This window comes from Lytechinus variegatus, chromosome 5, assembly GCF_018143015.1.
Source record: "Lytechinus variegatus isolate NC3 chromosome 5, Lvar_3.0, whole genome shotgun sequence".
Taxonomy (NCBI): Eukaryota; Metazoa; Echinodermata; class Echinoidea; order Temnopleuroida; family Toxopneustidae; genus Lytechinus; species Lytechinus variegatus.
The window spans coordinates 5,208,990-5,230,300 of record NC_054744.1 but is presented as its reverse complement, the minus strand read 5'-3'; the positions used below and the strand labels follow the sequence as shown (position 1 = coordinate 5,230,300).

The 21,311-nt window shown below is 36.2% G+C and overlaps 1 protein-coding gene across 2 annotated transcripts in view; it reads left to right on the top strand.

The window, feature by feature from the left end:
* Window positions 1–11,140: 11,140 nt before the first annotated feature.
* Window positions 11,141–21,311, top strand: part of LOC121415126 (pregnancy zone protein-like) — a 76,203-nt gene continuing 66,032 nt past the window's right edge. The window contains exons 1-2 of one of the 2 annotated variants that reach the window (XM_041608227.1): window positions 11,141–11,412; window positions 17,099–17,303. In XM_041608227.1, coding sequence (XP_041464161.1) covers window positions 11,342–11,412; window positions 17,099–17,303 — 276 coding nt within the window. In that variant the 5' untranslated portion in view covers window positions 11,141–11,341. Of the gene's footprint in view, window positions 11,413–14,877; window positions 15,120–17,098; window positions 17,304–21,311 lie in introns of those variants that run through there. The other variant, XM_041608228.1, reaches the window with a different exon arrangement.

Below are 21,311 nucleotides of genomic sequence, written 5' to 3'. Positions count from 1 at the left end.
TTTGTGCTGATTTGTCTTTTTTTCTTGTATACTCATTCTCCTTCTCCCTCCCTCTCTCTCTCTCTTCTTTCTTGGTCTCTTCATTCTATTTCTCTTTCTGTCCCAATATTTTTGTTTGTTTGATTAACAATTGATTGAATGCAGTATGGAGCGTTGGCTCAGTCGGTAAAGCATCTGCCTGTTGAACCAAAGGTCGTGAGTTCAAGTCGACCCCGGGCAGATGACTGAAGCCTGTGTTGTGTGTAAATGTTCCCTCCACTATTCCATAGATGTTGGCTATGCTATGCTTGGAAACACTGTGTCCCTTGGATAGGACATTCAATGGAGACCCCATGTAGACGAGATTCACCACCTTTGCATGTTAAGAACCCCCTGCACTACTAGTATTCAAAAAGAGTGCGGGGGGTGCGATGTAGTGGTCCACCTGGGGTCTGTTTCATAAAACTTGTTTTAATAACGGATTTGCAATAATTGTTACAAGCTACTGAAATCCTTCAATCTGATTGGCTTAGAGAAAATTTATTATAGAAATTTTTGTCTTTACGAGACAGAACTCTGCATTGCTCTAATCGATTAAATTGGGAGAGACATGCGGTTTATAGTGATTCAATTCAGGCACAGGTTACTCCAAACAAATAAAATTAATTGATTTAAGGAAAGCAGTGAATTGATTGATTGAAAGAATGAATGAATGAATGAATGATCAGTTGATTGATTGCCTGATAGATAGATTGATTGATTGAAATAATGTTGGATGGATGGATTGATTGATTGAAATAATGTTGGATGGATTGATTGATTTAATGAAATAATGTTGGATGGATGGATCGATTGATTGAAATAATGTTGGATGGATGGATTGATTGAAATAATGTTGGATGGATGGATTGATTGATTGAAATAATGTTGGATGGATGGATTGATTTATTGAAATAATGTTGGATGGATGGATTGATTGATTGAAATAATGTTGGATGGATGGATTGATTTATTGAAATAATGTTGGATGGATGGATTGATTGATTGAAATAATGTTGGATGGATGGATTGATTGATTGAAATAATGTTGGATGGATTGATTGATTTAATGAAATAATGTTGGATGGATGGATTGATTGATTGAAATAATGTTGGATGGATGGATTGATTGATTGAAATAATGTTGGATGGATGGATTGATTTATTGAAATAATGTTGGATGGATGGATTGATTGATTGAAATAATGTTGGATGGATTGATTGATTTAATGAAATAATGTTGGATGGATGGATTGATTGATTGAAATGTTGGATGGATGGATTGATTGATTGAAATAATGTTGGATGGATGGATTGATTTATTGAAATAATGTTGGATGGATGGATTGATTGATTGAAATAATGTTGGATTGATTGATTGATTGAAATAATGTTGGATGGATGGATTGATTGATTGAAATAATGTTGGATTGATTGATTGATTGAAATAATGTTGGATGGATGGATTGATTGATTGAAATAATGTTGGATGGATGGATTGATTGATTGAAATAATGTTGGATGGATGGATTGATTGATTAAAATAATGTTGGATGGATGGATTGATTGATTGAAATAATGTTGGATGGATGGATTGATTTATTGAAACAATGTTGGATGGATGGATTGATTGATTGAAATAATGTTGGATGGATGGATTGATTGATTGATTGATTGAAATAATGTTGGATGGATGGATTGATTTATTGAAATAATGTTGGATGGATGGATTGATTGATTGAAATAATGTTGGATGGATGGATTGATTGATTGAAATAATGTTGGATGGATGGATTGATTGATTGAAATAATGTTGGATGGATGGATTGATTGATTGAAATAATGTTGGATGGATGGATTGATTGAAATAATGTTGAATGGATGGATTGATTTATTGAAATAATGTTGGATGGATTGATTTATTAATCAAAATTAAATTAATCGAAAAATTAACAAAATACCCCAGTCTCACTTTGCAACTATCAATGAATAAAATGAATGCAGAGGGAATGATTTTTTGTTTCAAATTTATATACTCAATTATGTACTGAGACGATGACAGCGCATTTTCTCCTGCAACAATTGCTCCAGGCTTAATTTTGTCGAAGATGTAGAATTAGGTTAGAGTTGGAATAGGGTTTTATGTGAGGTCATCCTTGTTTACATATCAGTGTTCTTTTCGTCTTCTTTTATCGTCCTTCCTGCCTTGCTTTTAAACAGTTTGGGTCCTTCAAAGCTTTGTAAAAAATAATGGAAGTGTTTTTATCTAATCTAATCCATATCCACACTATTAAAAAAACCTGATTTTACAGAAAAACAAGATTTTTGCAGAAAGCATTAACAGAATCATTTTGTAAATTCATAAAACAGGAATTTTTCTGCAATTTAACAGAACAGGTCTGTTTAAAAAGGGGAAAAGGGTATTTTCTTTAAGGAAATTTGTAAGGTTACATACACCAATTTCCTGTAAGATTACGCAATCTGGTAAGATTACATGTGTTCTCGAGACTCTGCTGCAGGAACTTCTTTTATTTTAAGGATATATTTTAACAGTGCATCAGTATGAAACTCAATTACTTTCTTTCATTTACTTGAAAATTAATATACAAAGTGATGCACTTCATGTCTAAAATGCTTTGTTTTTTCATGCACTTAGGCCTGTACCAATAATGCTGATCGTCAGAATTTTTCCACTGCTCATTTGGAACATAATTTGATAATGAATTGAGCTAAGAATGTATAATTTCCGTCAAAGCGAAGTGTTAAACCACTACAAACAGATTATCCCTGTCTGGTAAAACTATTCGATATCTATGTCATTGCTAATTATCATCACCTTGAAAACATTATACTACCGTTCGTAATCGATATGAACAAAATAAATACATTAAAACCTGATTTATACATTTCCTCCCCTAAAAACAAGTCGAAATAAATTTGTCAAAATACATTTTTAAACAGTAAGTTAATGACGCATTGTACAATTGTTTTGTAAAGAGCTGGGAAGGGTTGGCTGACGGATATTTTCATAGGGGCAAGACGAGTCAAATTTGACTTAATATTACTCGATTGAATTATAGGACGGCACCTCTCATTTTCATACTCTTCTTTCTTTCTTACTCTTCCTGAATACCCCCCCCCCTCCCCCTTCGCTACGATAAAAATAGCAGCGTTGTCGCACCCTACCACCCCCCCCCCCCTACACCGCCTCTGTAGCTACTATTTGCATTTCTAAATTCTTTCCCTATTATAGAAGCCCTGTGGAAGACGAATGATTTTTTTCTTCACCTTTTCACTGATTTTTTTTAATCTTTCAAGAATTTAATTCATCCTTAAGATAACATTACAAATCCAAATAAGACAGTACAATATGGCGCAAGGGGCGCAAGGTAAGGTTGAGTGAGATAAAGAGAAGTACGTTCATTATACATGTTCAGTGCGTCCCATAAGAAACGAAACCGAGATTTATCGATGATTTATCATAACTTAATCACAAATACAATAGACAAATGACCTACCATTGTAAAGCTTAGAATCTCCTCTTTCATCTGGAATTGCATCATTTTTCATTCATGCATGAGTGAGCAAAAACAATTTGAAGAGGGGATACCAAAAAGTCATTTTACGGGCTGTATCTGGGTTTCAAAAAGAAAACCACATTTTTAAAAAGTTCAATATCTGCTCTTTAATTTGATACCTCAATTACAGAAAATGGTCAAGAAATAACAAAGTCCTGGTTATTTAAAATAAGGATTGAATTTCAATAATTTCATAAAATGAAGAGGTTGTACAGGCTAGCGTTCAAACTCACTCGACAATGCATTAAGTCTTTTGTTAACCATGCGATAGCTTCTGTGGGAAACCGGTGAAAACACGTTTATTTATTGAAATTATGGAAATACAAGCATTGTTTCGAGGGAACATAACTTTTTTACTTCTTGACCATTTTTTGTGATTAAGGTATCAAAAAAAGAGCAGATATTGAACTTTTTAGGCATGTCATTTTCTTTTTGAAATTCAGATATCCCCCGCCAAATGAGTTTTTGGTATCCTTTCTTCAATTGTTTTTGCTCACTCATGCATGAATGAGGAATAATCTAAGTAATATCAGATGAAAGAAGAGATTCTAAGCTTTACAATGGTAGGTCATTTGTCTATTGTATTTTTGATTAAGATATGATAAATCATCGCTAAATCTCGGTTTCGTTTTATCTGGGACGCACTGTATATCGTATATATTTATCCTTTCACATCAGTAGACAAATTAAACTCTTTAAAACAAATCATTTAAGACTGCAATATTCTATTCAAATATACCTTGTATAATTATGATATGGCGTGACAAACATTGGGGCGTGCCCCCCCCCCCCCCCCCCCTCCGTGACTTTTCAAGTGAAATATGCAAAAGGAAAAGCAAGAAAAAAGGAAATAAGTTGATTCTTTTTTATTTGCTATGGATTTCATATTGTGAAATAATTATTTCCTTCTCTTTTTTTCGTTCATTTTCTTACTATTTCGCCCTTGAAGGAGAACGTATACAGACGGGAGAGGACATAATTGGCATTGATGAATTCTATTCAAATAACATATAATGTTTAGGGAGGGCATTTGGCCTCTCACCCTATACAGTGCCCTCGCGGAATATATAGTTTTTATGTAATAATCAGAAATTCTCTTCAAAGGGGTTTCATAATCAGCTTACCACAAAACCCACATTTACTTCAGACTGAACAGTAATCTGATGGTGAAGACATAATGTTTGCAGCCAATTCATTTTTTGACATGTTAGTGCTCTTTTCAGCATTGCCCCCCCCCCCCCTTCCTCCCGAAAGAAAATACGTTTCGTTACGCCTATCCCACATAAAAATCAAAATGAAATTTTGAACGTTAATGCGTATACCATTTAGAGCAAAGTATTTGCTATTTTTTTTCTTTGTTGTTAAGATAGGGCCCTTAAAAAGAGGAAGTACCCTCCTTTTCCCCATCTCTCCCCCCCCCACTTTCAAATTCACCTCACAGCCCCTGCGGGGATGTGTGTGATTTAATTGGGAAAGCGTTAAGCTGTTAAAAAAGACCTTGACCTCTGATTTAATCATGTTATCAAAAGTACATACCGGTTACATGACATTGTGTTGGCGACAACTACTGCTCGAAAAAATCTGTCAAATGTACTTTAAAATCTAACACTGACGGTCATTACTTTCTCACATTATTCCGTACGTCGAACCAGTGGCGTACAGTTGGGGGCTTGGAGATGCTTGCCCCCCCCCAAAAAAAAAAAAAACTACGCATCATGAAGAGTTTGATTTACATTTTTCAATGCACGAGTGTTCAGTCAACAAATGCATTTTCTCTGGCATTACACATTGAATTTAATGCTCTTCTTATTTTATCTAAGAAAAAGGAAAGAGTAGGGAGATATCACGGTACATACCACGGAAATGATAACATATTTTCCTGCAGACAGACAAATTGAAAGCATTTGGTCAAACAATTCCACATTTGGGTATTATGCAAAGTTTTATGAAACAAGATCCCGGTCAAACCAAACAGTTATCTTACTATGGTCTAGATTTCTTCCTTTTAATCTGTCGTTAAAGCATTTAATCATGACTGAACGGATTTCCCTTCCTTTTCCAACCCGTCCTTCCTCTAACTCACAACTGACTTAGATAAGCTCGTCATTAATCCCTATTTTTATATTCTGATCAAGGTAATTGATGACAGTTAAGTCCACTCCAGAAAAATGTTGATTTGAATAAATAGAAAAAAATTAAACTAGCATAACGCTGAAAATGTTATCAAAATCGGATGTAAAATAAGAAAGTTATAACATTCAATAGTTTCGCTTACTTTTTACATCTCAGGGATATGCAAATGAAACAGTCAATGATGTCTCTCTGTCACTATTTCTTTTGTTTATTATTGTTTGAGTTATACAATATTTCATTTTTTTTTACAAATTTGGCAATAAGGACCAACTTGACTGAGCCATATAGTATTAAACAAAGCTAATTCCACATGTTCAGAGAGGAAGTAATTGCTATTTCACTTGACAACGAGGAGAAAATTAGAATATATCAATTAAATTCATTTCAATATTTCATTTGCATACCGACCAGGATGTGCTTATAACTGTTTTGGGTTAAATTAAGTGAAACTTTAAACTGTCAAAGCTTTCTTACTTTACATCCGATTTTGATGAATTTTTCAGTGTTATGCTTGTTGGATTTTCTTGAATTATTCCAATCAACTTTTTGTTGGGGTGGAAATTTCCTTTAAATACTAATTTTCAGTTCACATGAGCATTCATTTTCACACATTCGTAACTATACGATACGAGGGAAAACTTCTTATCTATATTTTCTCTTCGGTATTATGAAATAAGTTCTCTGGCATTTGGCAATTTCACCTTGCCAATCTACCATAGCCTACCATATTTATTTTACTTTGCTTATAAGATAAATAAGGAATCATTTTACACTCCTTGATAAAAAACAAAAATTAACAAAAATAAAACACAAACAAAATAAATGATTGTATAATCGAAAACATATTAATTATCTCTTGATTGAATATTCATCTCTTACGTTAATCAGATATTGATTTAAACCTACATGAATATGGACATTTAACATACATTGTATGCTTATGTACTTGAGTACTAATATGACTTCCAAATGTAGATTCATACTTTCCTAATTTGAAACAGGTTCGAAATACTTGAAATTCCTAAATTGAATTATATTTCTAAGACTAGCAACTTTAAACAAGTGGAAAATATTGATAATTTGTGCACAGTTTCATAAGTTCAAAATAATCTTGGGGGATCCGCACAACGATACATCAGTGACAATTTGTAATCAGGGAGAGATAAATCATAGAGTTAAAAAAGTATTTAAATATTTCTTCACATTTCGTCTCACACCAAATATCTTAGTCAGTATTTCTTCCTGAAAATTTTTCATACAGCGAAATTTAAAACAAAAGGTGACGGTAGGGTGTACGTGCAGTCATCGCCCCCCCCCCCCTCTCATTTACGCGCCGTTATCATTATGCTTGTTTTAATTTTTCTCAATTTAGCTATTAAAGTCATGTTTTCGCTACCGGTGATAATAGTTGCGGTTAGCCAAAGGTTGTTTAGACGGTAGTCTGTTTCCGTCACAAATTAAAACAAATGATCAGCCGTGGTGGAAATCAATTATGACCAATTCCTGTCTCTTTTGGTTACTTTTAATATTTCTGTGACTGGTGTCACCATACACGTATTTTTACTAATCAGTCATAAGGAAGAAATATAACCAAACTACTCGTCGTTCTCGTGATGATTGAGATAACTACTCTATACGTACATCCGATGCGAGGATCTATGTGATTGTTTCAGTTTGTCTTATCTGATGACCCATAAATGGAAATCTCTACACATACAGACTGTCGATAATAATGAAATATGATCTGAAATATTGGTGTATATAGTGGAGGAGCCGTGGTGTAGTGGTTCTGACTCTCGCCTTGTAACAGAGGGTCGTGTGTTCGAATCCCACCGCGGTCTGGCGTCCTTTGGCAAGGCGTTAATCCACACTTTGCCGCTCTCGACCCAGGTGGGTGTTTCATAAAGCTGTTCGTAGGATACGAATGGCTTTACGCACGACTGGTGATCCCTTCTTGTGCTTAATGGTATCCCTGCATAATTGATATATGACCTGAGAACATGTTCCAGTCGTGCGTAAAGTTGTTCGTAACTTTACCAACAGCTTTATGAAACACCCCTGGTTCTTAATGGGTACTTGGTAGGATGTGAAAGTCATTGTAGCTTGTCCAGCACTGCACCTCACCGGCAACTGACTGAAATACTCCCCAGAGAGTGGAGAATGTGCACACATTGTGTGCGGGATTGACTGATTGAATCCGAATGACTAAATGACTGATTGAATCCGCTGACCTGGTGGGTGTTTCATAAAGCTGTTCGTAAGTTAAGAGCTACTTTAAGAACGACTGGTGATCCTTTCTTGTGGTAAATTGTATATACATTGGAGATGGTTACGCGCGTATAAGAAAGGTTTACCAGTCGTTCTTATCTTACAAACAGCTTTATGAAACGGCCCCCGAGATAATAATATATCTGTAAAGCGCTTCTAAGACACGTCGTTCCGATGTATCAAGCGCTTTGTAAAAGTGGATTATTACTATTTCTATAGAATTAACAAAGGAATCTCTGCCGAGAAGGGCATAGTGTGTCCACACTGTGGGGATAGTGCTTTCACGATGTGATGACTTTGTGTCAAATAGTGTGTTCGATTTAAACGTATCGACTGTGTTCGCAGTAGGTAGACAACATGTTCACACGGTGGAATATGTGAAAAATTAGCAGTGTGAACACAACATTACATTGTGTTCCACACAGTGAACACACTCTGAATATCCCTACACTGTGAGATTTCACAATGTGTTCACAGAGTATATTATATAAAGAATTTTGCACACTGTGAAAATGCTGAAATTCAACCGTGTGAAGATAATACTACATTGTGTTCCACACTGTGAACATGGTGGATATGTCTACATTGTATGTTTAAAGTGTGTTCATAATTATGTTCACATAATTTGCTAAGCTGAAAACCGAATCACTCTGGTGAAATGTTCACATTTATCAGTATGAAGATAAGCTTACATTGTGTTCCACACTGTGAACACACTGCACATCTGTACATTGCCTGTTTAAATTGTGTTCAGGTGCTTACATATTTTTCTATGAGGAAATGCTACTCACTTTGTTTTAAAAAAATATCAGTATGAGGAAAATTATACATTGTTGTTAATTCCACACTGTGAACACACTGGATATTTTGATATTGTGTCCATGTGTTCACACCGTGGAATATGTAAAAATGTGATCTATTCTTTTAAAATAATCAAATGAAACGGAATGCAGATAATTATACAATGTATACCACACTGAGAACACACTGTGGACATCTCAGTGTGTTTACATAGTGGACTATATGAAAATTTGATTTAGTCTGTTAAAATGTTTTCCACACTGTGGACACACGTTGAAAACACTGTGCCATGTGGAAAGCAAGATTCAACGACAATCTCAAAAGAGCGAAAGTCATTATATCTTATATTCAGTGGCGGATCCAGGGGAGAGGGGGGCACAGCCAGAACCATGCCAACCCCCCCCCTTGAGAGCCATAATTAAAATCATGAATGTGAATATGCCGTTTTTAAACAATTGTGCCCCCCCCCCTTTTGAAAGTCACCGGATTTATTTTTGATTGGAATATGTCGTTGAAACGCAAGTAAGGACCTTTTCTAAAATTTCTTCTTGCTTTTTATTTTTGCGTAGAAAAAAATTAACTTAACATTTTTTCAGGATTTTTTTATTCTTTGGTCAAGTTTTTCATGGGAAAATGTGCTCTCCCTTTTGGAAAATCCTGAATCCGCCCCTGGTTAGATTAATTCAGCATGCAAAGAGTTTTCAATCCATTCCATTTCATTTCGTTCATTTTCCATTTCTAAATATCATAGCAGATTTCTACGTACAGTTGTCAAGACTATCATACAAATAGATTTGGAAAAAATGGAAGAGGCTGCAAACACGAGGACCAGGTAGAGTGCAGCCTCCTATTAAAAGTACTCTTATAAACCAGTGTAGACCAAAAAAAAAATCACAAGTAACACAAGATGACAACTTGGGTTTTAAAGCGGTTAAATATTTATTTCATTAAAAAAACAGATGAAAAGGTGAAGAGAAAATAAGAAAAAGTGAGAGATTAAAAGTCTCCAGAATCTTAACCCGATATACCCTATATATATATTTTATCATCATCTGTAACTAATAATCCCAACCTTATCACTCTTCATATCTTCATCAACGCTCATTCACTCCATATCATCGCATCTCTCTCTCCCTCTCCACCCCCTCTCTCTCTCTCTCCCACCCTCCCCTCTCTCTTTCTCACTCTCTCTTTTCTTTCATCATCTCATTTATCATTTACTCAATATCTCTATCGTACTCGGGTCAATCTCTCGGCGGATTATGAAGAAATAAATTCGAAAATGAAAGATTTTCAATACAATCCTCCCACGAATGGGTCAAAGGTCTACACGAAAGGCCATTACCAATCATGAAATAGTTTCAACATTAACTGCCCCGTTTCTTCTGAGATCAGATTGTATTATTCTTTCGATGACCCGTAATGTTGAGAAAAATACGAAAAATCTTCAGAAATTAAAGTAATAAATAGGCAAAGTGTATTTAGGAAATTGTGCCACAGGTGTCATAGGTCATACATGCCTGCATAAAATGCTATTTACATATCATTCAGTTCAGTTCAGTTTCACTTATTTCACATCTCCTTAAAAGTACACAAAAATACGAAAATATAAATAAAATGCTTACGACAGAGATAACAAAAAATCAACAAATATATAGGATAAATAATCTTAAACATTTAATAAAGAACAATAATCACCGCTGTACGGCGTATGGCCCCTTCAAGGCTTCTGTCAAAATACTGTTGGAAAAGGTTATACCAGTGACGTACAGATGGGGGGGGGGGCTTTGGGGGCTCTTGCACCCCCTCCTCCAACAAAAAACGATCATGACCAAGAACAAAAAATATAATATGAAAGAAAAGGAAAGACAAAATGGTGAAATATGATATTACTTTCTGAATATTATGTCAAAATCTGTCCAAAAAAAATAAAAAATAAAACTGTCGAATTTTTTTTGCTCGCTCGCGATATATCATATCTAGCCCCCTCATTTTTTTTTTTTTGGGGGGGGGGGCATTACGCCACTGGGTTATATACATATTTAAATTGTTTACTGATAGGCCCATTTCGCTCAAAACATGGGTCATAAACCAAAGTATTTGAATTCAGATTATTGAAGTATCGCTCAATTTAACATTTTATGAAAGCACTATAAACAAACATTTGATGACCACATAAAACAAAAAACCAACGTCAGACTAATCCGATGTGGAAGCGGAAATATGAAGGGTTTGAAAAACAGGTGCTGGTAGTCAACCTTCACAAGATCGGATACCAGAGTGGAAACCGAACCGGAAGGACTGATCTGGAACCGGTATCTATCTATACCTGTCAACCCCCGAGTCACCCTCATTCGTGAAGCCTTTGATTGGAGCTAAAGGTTTATACTAAATACCTTGGCTCAACCAAAGTGATTGGCATCATTGAGAAGAAAGTGGGAGCGGTAGCATATAGCCTCTCTCGGTTCAGTGTGCTGCCTCTAGACCTGGAACGGGTCGCCTAATTTCGAGTTAGTCGAGGACTGGTAATTCAAGGCGGCAAGATGAGAGGGATTTTGTCGTTGACGCTTCTGAGCTGCCTTTTGGCAGGAAGCCTTTCACAAGAAGATCCATGGTGAGTTAGTTGATAATTTATTCCATTTTATTACTCATCGATTGACTTTTTTTAAATTAAAAATACCCCTCTTCATTAGTTTTCAAACGCAATATTTGTATCTTTTTGTATCTTCGCCTCTATGCAACAGCCGGAAAATTGAAATATATGTTCTCTGTCAAGGAAAGAACAATATAAAAAATTACATTTCCCTTCAAATTGTTTCGATTTATTCTTCAGAAAGTTAAATATTTTGCACAAACAAATTCATACAAAAATATGAGTGTTTATTTTATTTCTGTTTTAACTATATATATATATATATATTTATTTATATATGTGTGTGTGTGAGGGTGCGGGTATGTTAGGATATATATGTGTTAATTTGAACAATGTTCAATGTTAATCCATCATTAAGTGTCTGACTTTATGACGAACAGTAACCTTATTTATTCTCATATATCTCTTAAAATGAATTCCTGATTGTTTTTAAAAAGACCATGTAATGCTCTGAAAAGTTTTATAATGTATTTGATCAATTTATGTTGATGATCTTTGCTAGATTTTTTTGATAACATGATAGGCTCGATGTTGGATATTAGGATTCCCATTTAGTGTCAAAGTCGCAATAAGGCTGTTATTGATGATACAAGAATCACTGTCTGCTTAGTTTTATAATAATGTGAGGCAATATATTTCATCGATTGGGGATACTTTTTTCTATAAATAGTGGTTCTTCTCAACAAATCATTCAACACGACCGCCACTTAGTATGCACCGCTATTTTAATAAGGCCTGCTTAAAATCGCCTGGATCTTCATTATATTTCAAAACTATGACACAAGGTGGAAATCTCGACTCGTTTTAAGGAAGAGGATGGTTCATTCAAGGGTTATTTTGAATGTGACATTAATTTTACGTATAGATGAAACCGCCCTTTTGTCATTTTCTTTCGTATTATTTTCATCTCAATTTATCTAAGGCAACCTCACAGGTCTTTATCAGGTCAAAGCTTTCAATTTGTTTTAAAATGCAGCCTGTGTAGATCCTCTGTTTATATACGTATCGATGAGGAAATATGGATGACTGAAAAAATAGCCTGTATTGTAATTCAACTCAGGATTTAAAAGATAAAAAGAGAATGTACATGAATGTGCTCTTTGGAGATATTGTATGGAAAACTTAAATATTAAGAACATAATCCCTTTACAGCAAGGGGTACATCAATTGGCTGAACACTTGGAATAATTATAATCTCTTGGACTTGTAAGGAATAATCACATAGAAGTCTAAGTACACATTTTCATAATCATAACACATGGAATTGCAAAGTTTGTTTATCTATTCTGCTTAGATACTATTGTGAAAATCAGTGTAATAAACGAAAAAGGAACCTGGGGGGGGGGGGCTGTTCGGAAGTTAAGAGTGGCTGTAAGAACGGCTGGTGATACTTTCTTGTGGTAAATGATCTACACCATTACATGTTCACTGGTGATTATTTAGTGAGTAAGGTTCACCAGTCGTTCTAAAAAGTTGCTCTTAACTTTATGCGAACAGTTACACCTTCCGGAGCCGTATATGGGGGTAGATTACGTGGGTTTTAAACGAGTCAGGGGTTAAATAAAGCCTGACGGGGTCACATGTTACATACCAGTCGATGAAGGAAAGGTATATATTATACGCCCACTTATGGCTTAAAAAGAAATGGTTATGATGACTGAAACTGTTAAGATTTAGGCTAGATAAGATTGCAGTTTCCTCCAATTCTCTTAGCTCCAAAACCCCATTTTCAGTGTTTAGAGCAAGATGGTCTCAAGTTTTAAAAAATGTCTTAGCCTTGATATTGATATATGATGATGATTTACATGTATTTAAACAAAATTGCAAAAAAAGAGTGATTATGCGCCTATAATCTGTAATGAATCTTTAACATAATTCAAACCTGTTTTTAAAATGGGAACGATATATACTACTCGGTCTAAGCAAAGTCATTTTTAGGCCTAATGTTTATACAAAATAATTGAATTAAAAGTTGAACTGTCAGTCACACCAAATAAACACATTATTTTAATCACAGAGAATATGTATTTGAGAAGGAAAACTCTTGAGAAACTTGATAAGAAATGTACAACAGATATAGACATCGAAAGAAGAGGACAGGAGCACAGAAGGAAAAGACTAAGTTATATGCTTACGTCTACTGTACATCATTATTCCAACAGGCAACGTTGCAAGCGCGATGCGAGAGCGAAATATAGTCAGAACAAACTGAAAGTTTTCCCCCGTTATTCCCCTCCCATTATTTCATTTAATTTTCTTCCTCTTAATTTTTATCTTTCTTATCCTTCTTCTTCTTCTTCCTTTTCTCACCTCCTTCCTTTTAGACGCCGCAAATAGGAGGGGGAAGGGGCCAGGGCGGCTTCACCCCCTCCCTCGGTATAGGGATTGTGTAAATATTGAATATAAACGTTGTGTTTATAAAGTATTTAAAAACAAATTTCTTGGAAATTTAGCCGGACATTTATCATAACTCATGAAAATATTAATTATACTGGGTAGCTAGCCTCCGTACGCGAGCAATGAAAACTATTACTATAGTAATATTATGCCTATAGGCATAATGTTTTCACGGGGGTATGGCCATGGGACACATTACTCGTCGAGGGAAGCTAGCTAGGCTACCATCTAGCCTACTCAATAATTTACTTATAAGAATAGGCATATCTTGCTCCGTTAGAATAAAAACTTTGTGCAATTTTTCATTACAAAATTGACAATTAGACAAAGAAAAGGGGCCAAAAACAAATCCCCCCCCAAAAAAAGAAGTAGAATTTTTTTGGGGGGGGGGCGCTAAATATCGATCTGCGCCCCCCCCCCCCGTCCCCTCCGCTTCCGGCGCCATAATGCCTGGGCTCATTTTATTATGAAACATATTCACATAACTATCTTGCAAAAGTTGAAATCTATGTCCTACATGATCACCATGACTACACGATAGCCAGCTCCTTATCCACTCGCACCTCTGTGGCGTTTTTATCTCTATCATGTGATCTTCAACGTCGACCAATGAAAATGCATTGCTCGCCGGGTATACCCCCAGCGCCGCGCTAGCTAGGCTAGGCGGCTGTTCGGCCGATCCGGCCGGCGCGACCCGCGCCGCACCCTGGCCGTCCGTCCCGGATATCCCCGCGAGAATTCCGATCTGATTCGCACTCGCTTCGTATCTTATCTCGAACTTACTTCAACCATTTTACTGGACATTTGTCTGTATTCACTCCATTAAACATTAGGCTTAGCTAGGCCTAATTTAAATTGCTGTACCATACGGTACTCAGTACCGTATACTGATACGGTATCACTCAGAACTTTTCTAAGGTGATCATTAACGTTAGGATGACACGCGACAAATCATCAAGCAAGTGAGACCGTACTGCCGAACTCCGGGCCCCCGGGCTTGGACTTACCCTTGGGAGCGGCTGGAGTTCTGTGATGGGCATGGACCGGGGAGTTCGGGCCAGCAACCTGGGCACAGTCCCGATCCCTGGAGTGTGCCTCATCAATCTTCTCTGGAGCTGGGGAGAGAAGCGTTGGTGCATGCAAGCAATGAGTGCCCACGCATGGATATGGGCCTACCAGTACTAGTTCCATCATGTGCATTTTGCAGAAGTGGGATGAGGTCAAATCATTGCATTACAAAATACAAGGAAGTCAATTCAAGCCAGGAAAAGGTGCAGCAGGGACCAGGGTAGACTACTTGCGTGTGATTGCAGTCCAGTTTTAAAGGGGGACTCTGACTAGGCTGTACCTGAACTGATTTTAAATAAGATTTGAACAGATAAAAGAAAAATCAGACAAATAATACAATGAAAATTCGATCAAAATTGGACTAGGAATTTATGACATTTTAAAGATTGGCATTTTCTGGTGAAACTGTTCTAAATCTATCCTAGGCTTATTCATGACTTCATGAATATTCAATGAGCAAATTGATGTCGTATCCCCACTTGTTCTTTTGTATTTTATTATAGAATATTAAATAAGGTTTATTTTTAATTTTTTTCCTCCAAGAACTAGAAAAAATGGATTGACAACTGATAATATAGTGCAATACAAGCCAGTAGATAGATATTCATTGCTGCAACTTGTGCCATGGTGACATATTATTCACACATGAAATAATGAAACTATTGTGATTATATTTAGACTTTGATAATATAAGAAAAAGGAAAGTGGGGATGTGACATCAGCCCACCTAATGAATATAATTGTTTTCAAGAAATATTGCTGCTCTTTGAAATTTAATAACTTAGTTTTATCTGATTTTGATGAAATTTCGGTATTTTGCTTTGTGAATTTTACTCTGAAATATTTTCAGCCTGGAGCATCCCTTTAATGTTATAGGTCAAGTCCACCCCATAAAAAATGTTCATTTGAATGAAAAGAGAAAAATCAAACTAGCATAATGCTGAAAATTTCATCAAAATGTATTGATAAGAAAGTCATACATTTTAAAGTTTTGCTTATTTTTCACAAAACAGAGATAGGCACAACTCAGTGACATGCAAATGAGACAGTCGATGATGTCCTTCACTCACTATTTCTTTTGTTTTCTATTGTTTGAATTATACAATATCTCAATTTTTACAGATATGACAATAACGACCAACTTGACAGAACCATATGTAGTTTTAATGCTAATTCCACTTGTTCAGGGAGGAATTAATCATTATTTCACTTGACAATGAGGAGAAAATTAGAATATTTCATATAATAAAATACAAAAGAAATAGTGAGTGGACATCATCAGTCTCCTCATTGCATACCGACCAGGATGTGCATATTTAGCTGTTTTGTGAAATTAAGCACAAGTTTATTTATTTCACATCCAATTTTGATGAAATTTTCCATGTTATGCTTGTTGAATTTTTCTCTCTTTATTCAAATTAACCTTTTTTTTGGGGTGGACTTGTTCTTTCAAGGGTGGTTAGGGTGTGTGTGTGTGTAATGTCTTTTTATTGGGGGGGGGGGGGGCAAGCAAGGGGGAATGTGGGTGGTGGGAAGATGGATGAAAGATAACTTCCAATTTCCATTCGGTTCTTGAGTTGTATCCCAATGAGACAAATATTCAACAAGCTACGAGCGAAGCGAAGCGAAAATTGACTTTTTAATACTGTGCAAAAGTATAATTTTATGATAGATTTTGGTATATTATTCAGAAAACAAAGTATTTTTTAGCCCTTTATTTCTTTCGTTTTTTTCTCTTTTTTTTAATTGTTGGTCATGAACATTTTGGGGCATCCATGGCCCCCAACCAGCCCTATGCCCATTTGTATGCCAGATTGCCAGTATCAATAATTTAGAGAATATTAAGTTCATTGTCATGTAGTGTCTTGTATCAATGACCTGGATCTTGAGTAGTCTAACCATTATTCCGGAATTCCTTACATGTATTTTTCATACAGCCAAGTGGGGAGGTTTTGGCCCCTAAAATCTGTAGGCGTACTCTGTTACTTGGTTACAGTGTTTAATGTAGTTATTGGTAAATCCACCGTGGTTGGTTTGAGTTTTTTGCCATACCAGTCCTATTAAAACTAGGGCAGATATCTTGCATTAATTATGTCAGCCAAAAATTGTAGTGAACTGTAGTGAACAATAGTAATTTCTGCTTGTATTTCTAATAGCAATTTTGAATGTGATTCTCTTTCAGTGATGTCAAGTTTCTTGTCACGGCCCCCAAGATCATGCTTGCCGGGACCACGGAGAAGATCTGCGTGGATCTACCCAGCGGCTCTGAGATTGAACTTGCTGTCACGCTCGAGGAAGACAACTACTCTTGGCTTCGGGTAGACAATGACATTCTGGCTGAAGTGATTTACCAAATGAATTCAGAGCGGGAGTGCTTTGAATTTGAGGTAACTTATCCAAACCCACTTCCTTTGAACTAATCCAATCTTTGATAAATGATCATGCAGTGCATTGCACTAATTTTCTAAATGATTGTAGCTCTTGGCCTTAACGGGGAATCCAACCCAAATAAATATTAGAGGAAAAAGAAAAGTCAGACAAGTTGATAGGTGAAAGTTAGAACAAAATTGGACAAACAATAAGAAAGTTATGAATTTGTAAAAGGTGTAAAGATTGGTAATCACTATACTCATGAAGACTTCAAATTGGCTGCATATGTGATGTCATGGTGATGTAAGGCAGGGGCTACTCTTCCATGTACTCCAATACATAAAATGGCTGAAATGTAATTGTTTTAAAAGTTATACTTCAATTAATGTATATTTTTTATGAGGACATAAAACAATATACTCTCTGGGTTATATAGATTATTGCACCAGGGGAATGGGTACTTACATATGAGAAAACCACAAACCCCTGATAATTATGTACGCCTACCTGCCCTATGGGAAAAATTGTCCTTGCCCGTTATCATAATTTACCTACCCAGTTGCCAATTTGATATCTACATAGTCTTAGGGATATCAGTTTTAAAGCGGCCATAACTTTCTTATCGCTTGTCCGATTTCTTTCAAATCTTTACCATTCTGTTTTCTGTATTTTTCTCCTTTCCAACACATTATTTATGACCAAAGCTGGGTTCCCCTTTAAAAGGGGGAGGGAATTGACAAATAATTTGTTTTATCTGTTATTGACGCTGTGTTGTAAATACCTAGTTTCAAAATATACCAGGGTAGGAAATAATTTGTATTTTTAGGGGCTATTTTTATTTCACATTGAGATAATTGTGGAATTATTGGGGCTATTTCCTTCAAACAGAATATGCAGTACATGTATATAAGCAAAGTCATAGTATATTGATTTTCTAAATAATCTATTTGTAACAGATCTTGGAGCTTTTAATGGTTTTTGTACAATAAGTATGCAGACAAGATCAATGTATTTTCATTCCCTTTTCAATAAAATTTTGTTAGGTATAGTTTAAACCTGATTTTAAATTTTTCACCTGAGAGCCATTTATTTTCAGTAGGAGCCGTCCTACAATACTGAATTAATTATTTAATTTGTTTATTTATTCATTTATTTATTAATTTATGTATCTATTAATATTCATATATTATATATTTGTTCATTCATTCATGGGGTTGAATTTTTTTGAAAAAGAATGAATTATATTTTGAGAACAGAGAGAATGCATGTACGTTTTGAGTCTATTCCTATTTATTAGCTCAAATAACCTTGAACTTGGAAGACGGCCGGGTTCTGTTTGTTGATGCTTGTACTTTCTTGCACCTGATTGCTGGGGTATAATATTAGTATATTGACGATCGGAAGTGATCCATGTGCTCATGTCATGAATGCGCTTTGGAAGAGGAAGTACGAGCCAGTTCCATTCAACCCACTGGAATGACATTGAACTTGACTCATACGTAGTTGTAATGTACGGCTTGGTCCAGTGCATGGATGTTTTTAGTTGGATGTTGATTTTATTGTGTGAATTTTAATTACTCCCATGAACTTTGCTATTGAGTTCAAAACTTTGTATATTTCTAGTCATAACTTTCACACGGCTGTAGAGGGGATGTAATTTAGTGATTGACATTAATGTTTATAGGGTCAGACCAAATTATTATTAGTATTAATTGTTTGGCGTCACCTGTGCCTGGGAGGCGAAAGGCGAACTGAATCACTATGACCCACAGGTCTCTCCTACCTATATAACTGATTGGGGGGAGTGCAGGTGGACCACTACATCGGGGTTTCCCCCTACTCTATACGAATAGTGCAGTGGGTTCTTAATGTGCAAAGGTGGTGACTCTCCTCTACACGGGGCCTCCATTTAACGTTCTATCCGAGGGACAGAGTACAAGATATGAAACGGAAGCTTATTAACATCCTGCTGTTTACATATACCATATATGCAGTTCCTGTCAGATCTTTGTGAATGTAATAAAGTATTTTGAATAGGCAATGTAGGAATAATTATGAAATTTCCATGGCGGTATAATTGATTATTCTGCAATGCCTACTTACATGTATCTCGTTGTACATGTACATGTATGCAGGGCTTGAATTCAGAATTTAAAGGGGCAAGGCCATTTTTTTAAAAGGGCACTTAAGGGAAAGGGCAGGCAGTTTTCACTTTATGGGACATCAAGGCCACCAAAAAAAGGGCATCAATAATAAATGCACTTTTCAATGGGGCACATGCACTGGATTACCGCAGGGCACCAAGGCCACAGCAAAAAAGGGCAGTTATTTTGGCCTTAAGTCTACAAATATTTGAAAGGGCATCAAGGCCATTTCTGAGGGCATCTAAGGCCATGGCCTTGGATGGCCTTGGATTAATTCGAGCCCTGTGTATGCAAGCAAATTGGAGGCTGAATGTGCAAGGTTCATACTATTACATACGTACTGTCCGAAATTGAGAAGTGATGTCACAGTGCTCTTCAGTTCATTGCCTTTAATAGATTTAAAGTCAGGTGCAATACTCGTAGGACCTACATATACTGGCTGAATGCGTGTACAGCTGCTACAGATCAGGGCCCCGTAACACAAAGATTAGCGATCAATCGCTAAATGAACTGACCAATCAAGATCATTGTTACACGCGCATTTGTCGCAAAATACTGACTGGGAACCAATCAGAATGTTATTTCATATTTGCTATTCATCGCAAACCTATGTGTTACGGAGCCCTGATGTGCGTTTGAGGGATTTTGCTTCACTATTTCCTCATTTTCATTGAAAGAAATTGATTCGTAATTTTGCTCTTAAACTTCGGAGGCGTTAAAAGCAAATATTCATATTTGTGTAAATGGTACGACCCCGGGGGGGCCACTTACATTGACGAGTGGATACCATGCGCGACCAAAAAAACACGTAAAAAGGATGTCCTTTTCACGATAGGGCACGTTACGTACGTAACGTGATAAGGGTGTCAAAAACACAAAAATAATGAATAAAGGGTATCTATTTCGCTAGGAAAATTACGTATTTAGGGTCGAATTTGCGGGGATGATAAAACCAAATTAAAATGTTTTATAAAGGATGTCCTTTTTGCATAGGCGGCGGAAGCGGGGGGCACGTGTCCCCCCTATATTTGAGGAGGGGGGACGGTCCCCCCTAAATTTGTTGTTGATGACCTTTTTTTTTTTTTTTTGCTTGTCAATTTATTTTCCTACGTCCCCCCTAAGATTTTTAGGTTGAGAACCTTTTTTTTTTTTTTTTTGCTTGGCAACAAATTTTGGGTTGTCCCCTCCTAAAATTTTTGGCTTCCGCCGCCAATGCCTTTTTGCCCCAACACTACGTGTTTAGAGTCCTATTTGCGCGAGGTGTAGAAGGTGGGGTCGCACTAAACAAAATAAGGTAAAGCCAACGACCGAAGGAACCGTAACAATAAAACATTCCTGTACTTGTTAAGGGGTTCATTTCAGGGAATATTTGCCAAGAGTATCGTTTTGCTTCCAATACTTGTTAAGGGTAGGATTTCACAAGCCAATACTTGTTAAGGGGTGCATTTTCAGAAAATGGAAATTACGTGTTTAGGGTGCTTTTTGAGACCCCATGGTCGCGCATGGTATCCACTCGTGAATGGAAGTGGCCCCCCCGGGGGTACGACGTTTCGTGTTCGGTGAAAATAAAAGAGACACTCTATGCAAGTTCAGCATGGCTATGCCTTGTTAAATTAGAGATGCGAAATCTCATACCATCACACTCATGCCTTTTCACGTGCTTAGAGGGAAATATTTTTTGTTACTATTGTTGTAAAGTCACATTTGACTACATCCAGAAGGGGATCGATAGTTAAGGATTTCTGAATGTTACCTGATTTAATATGTGAACTGATTTCAATGTTGAATTATTAGAAAAAAATAAATGATACTAGACCCTCAGATGATATTAAGTGACATGTACATTCAGACTGACTTTCCAAAATACCTGTAAATCTACAA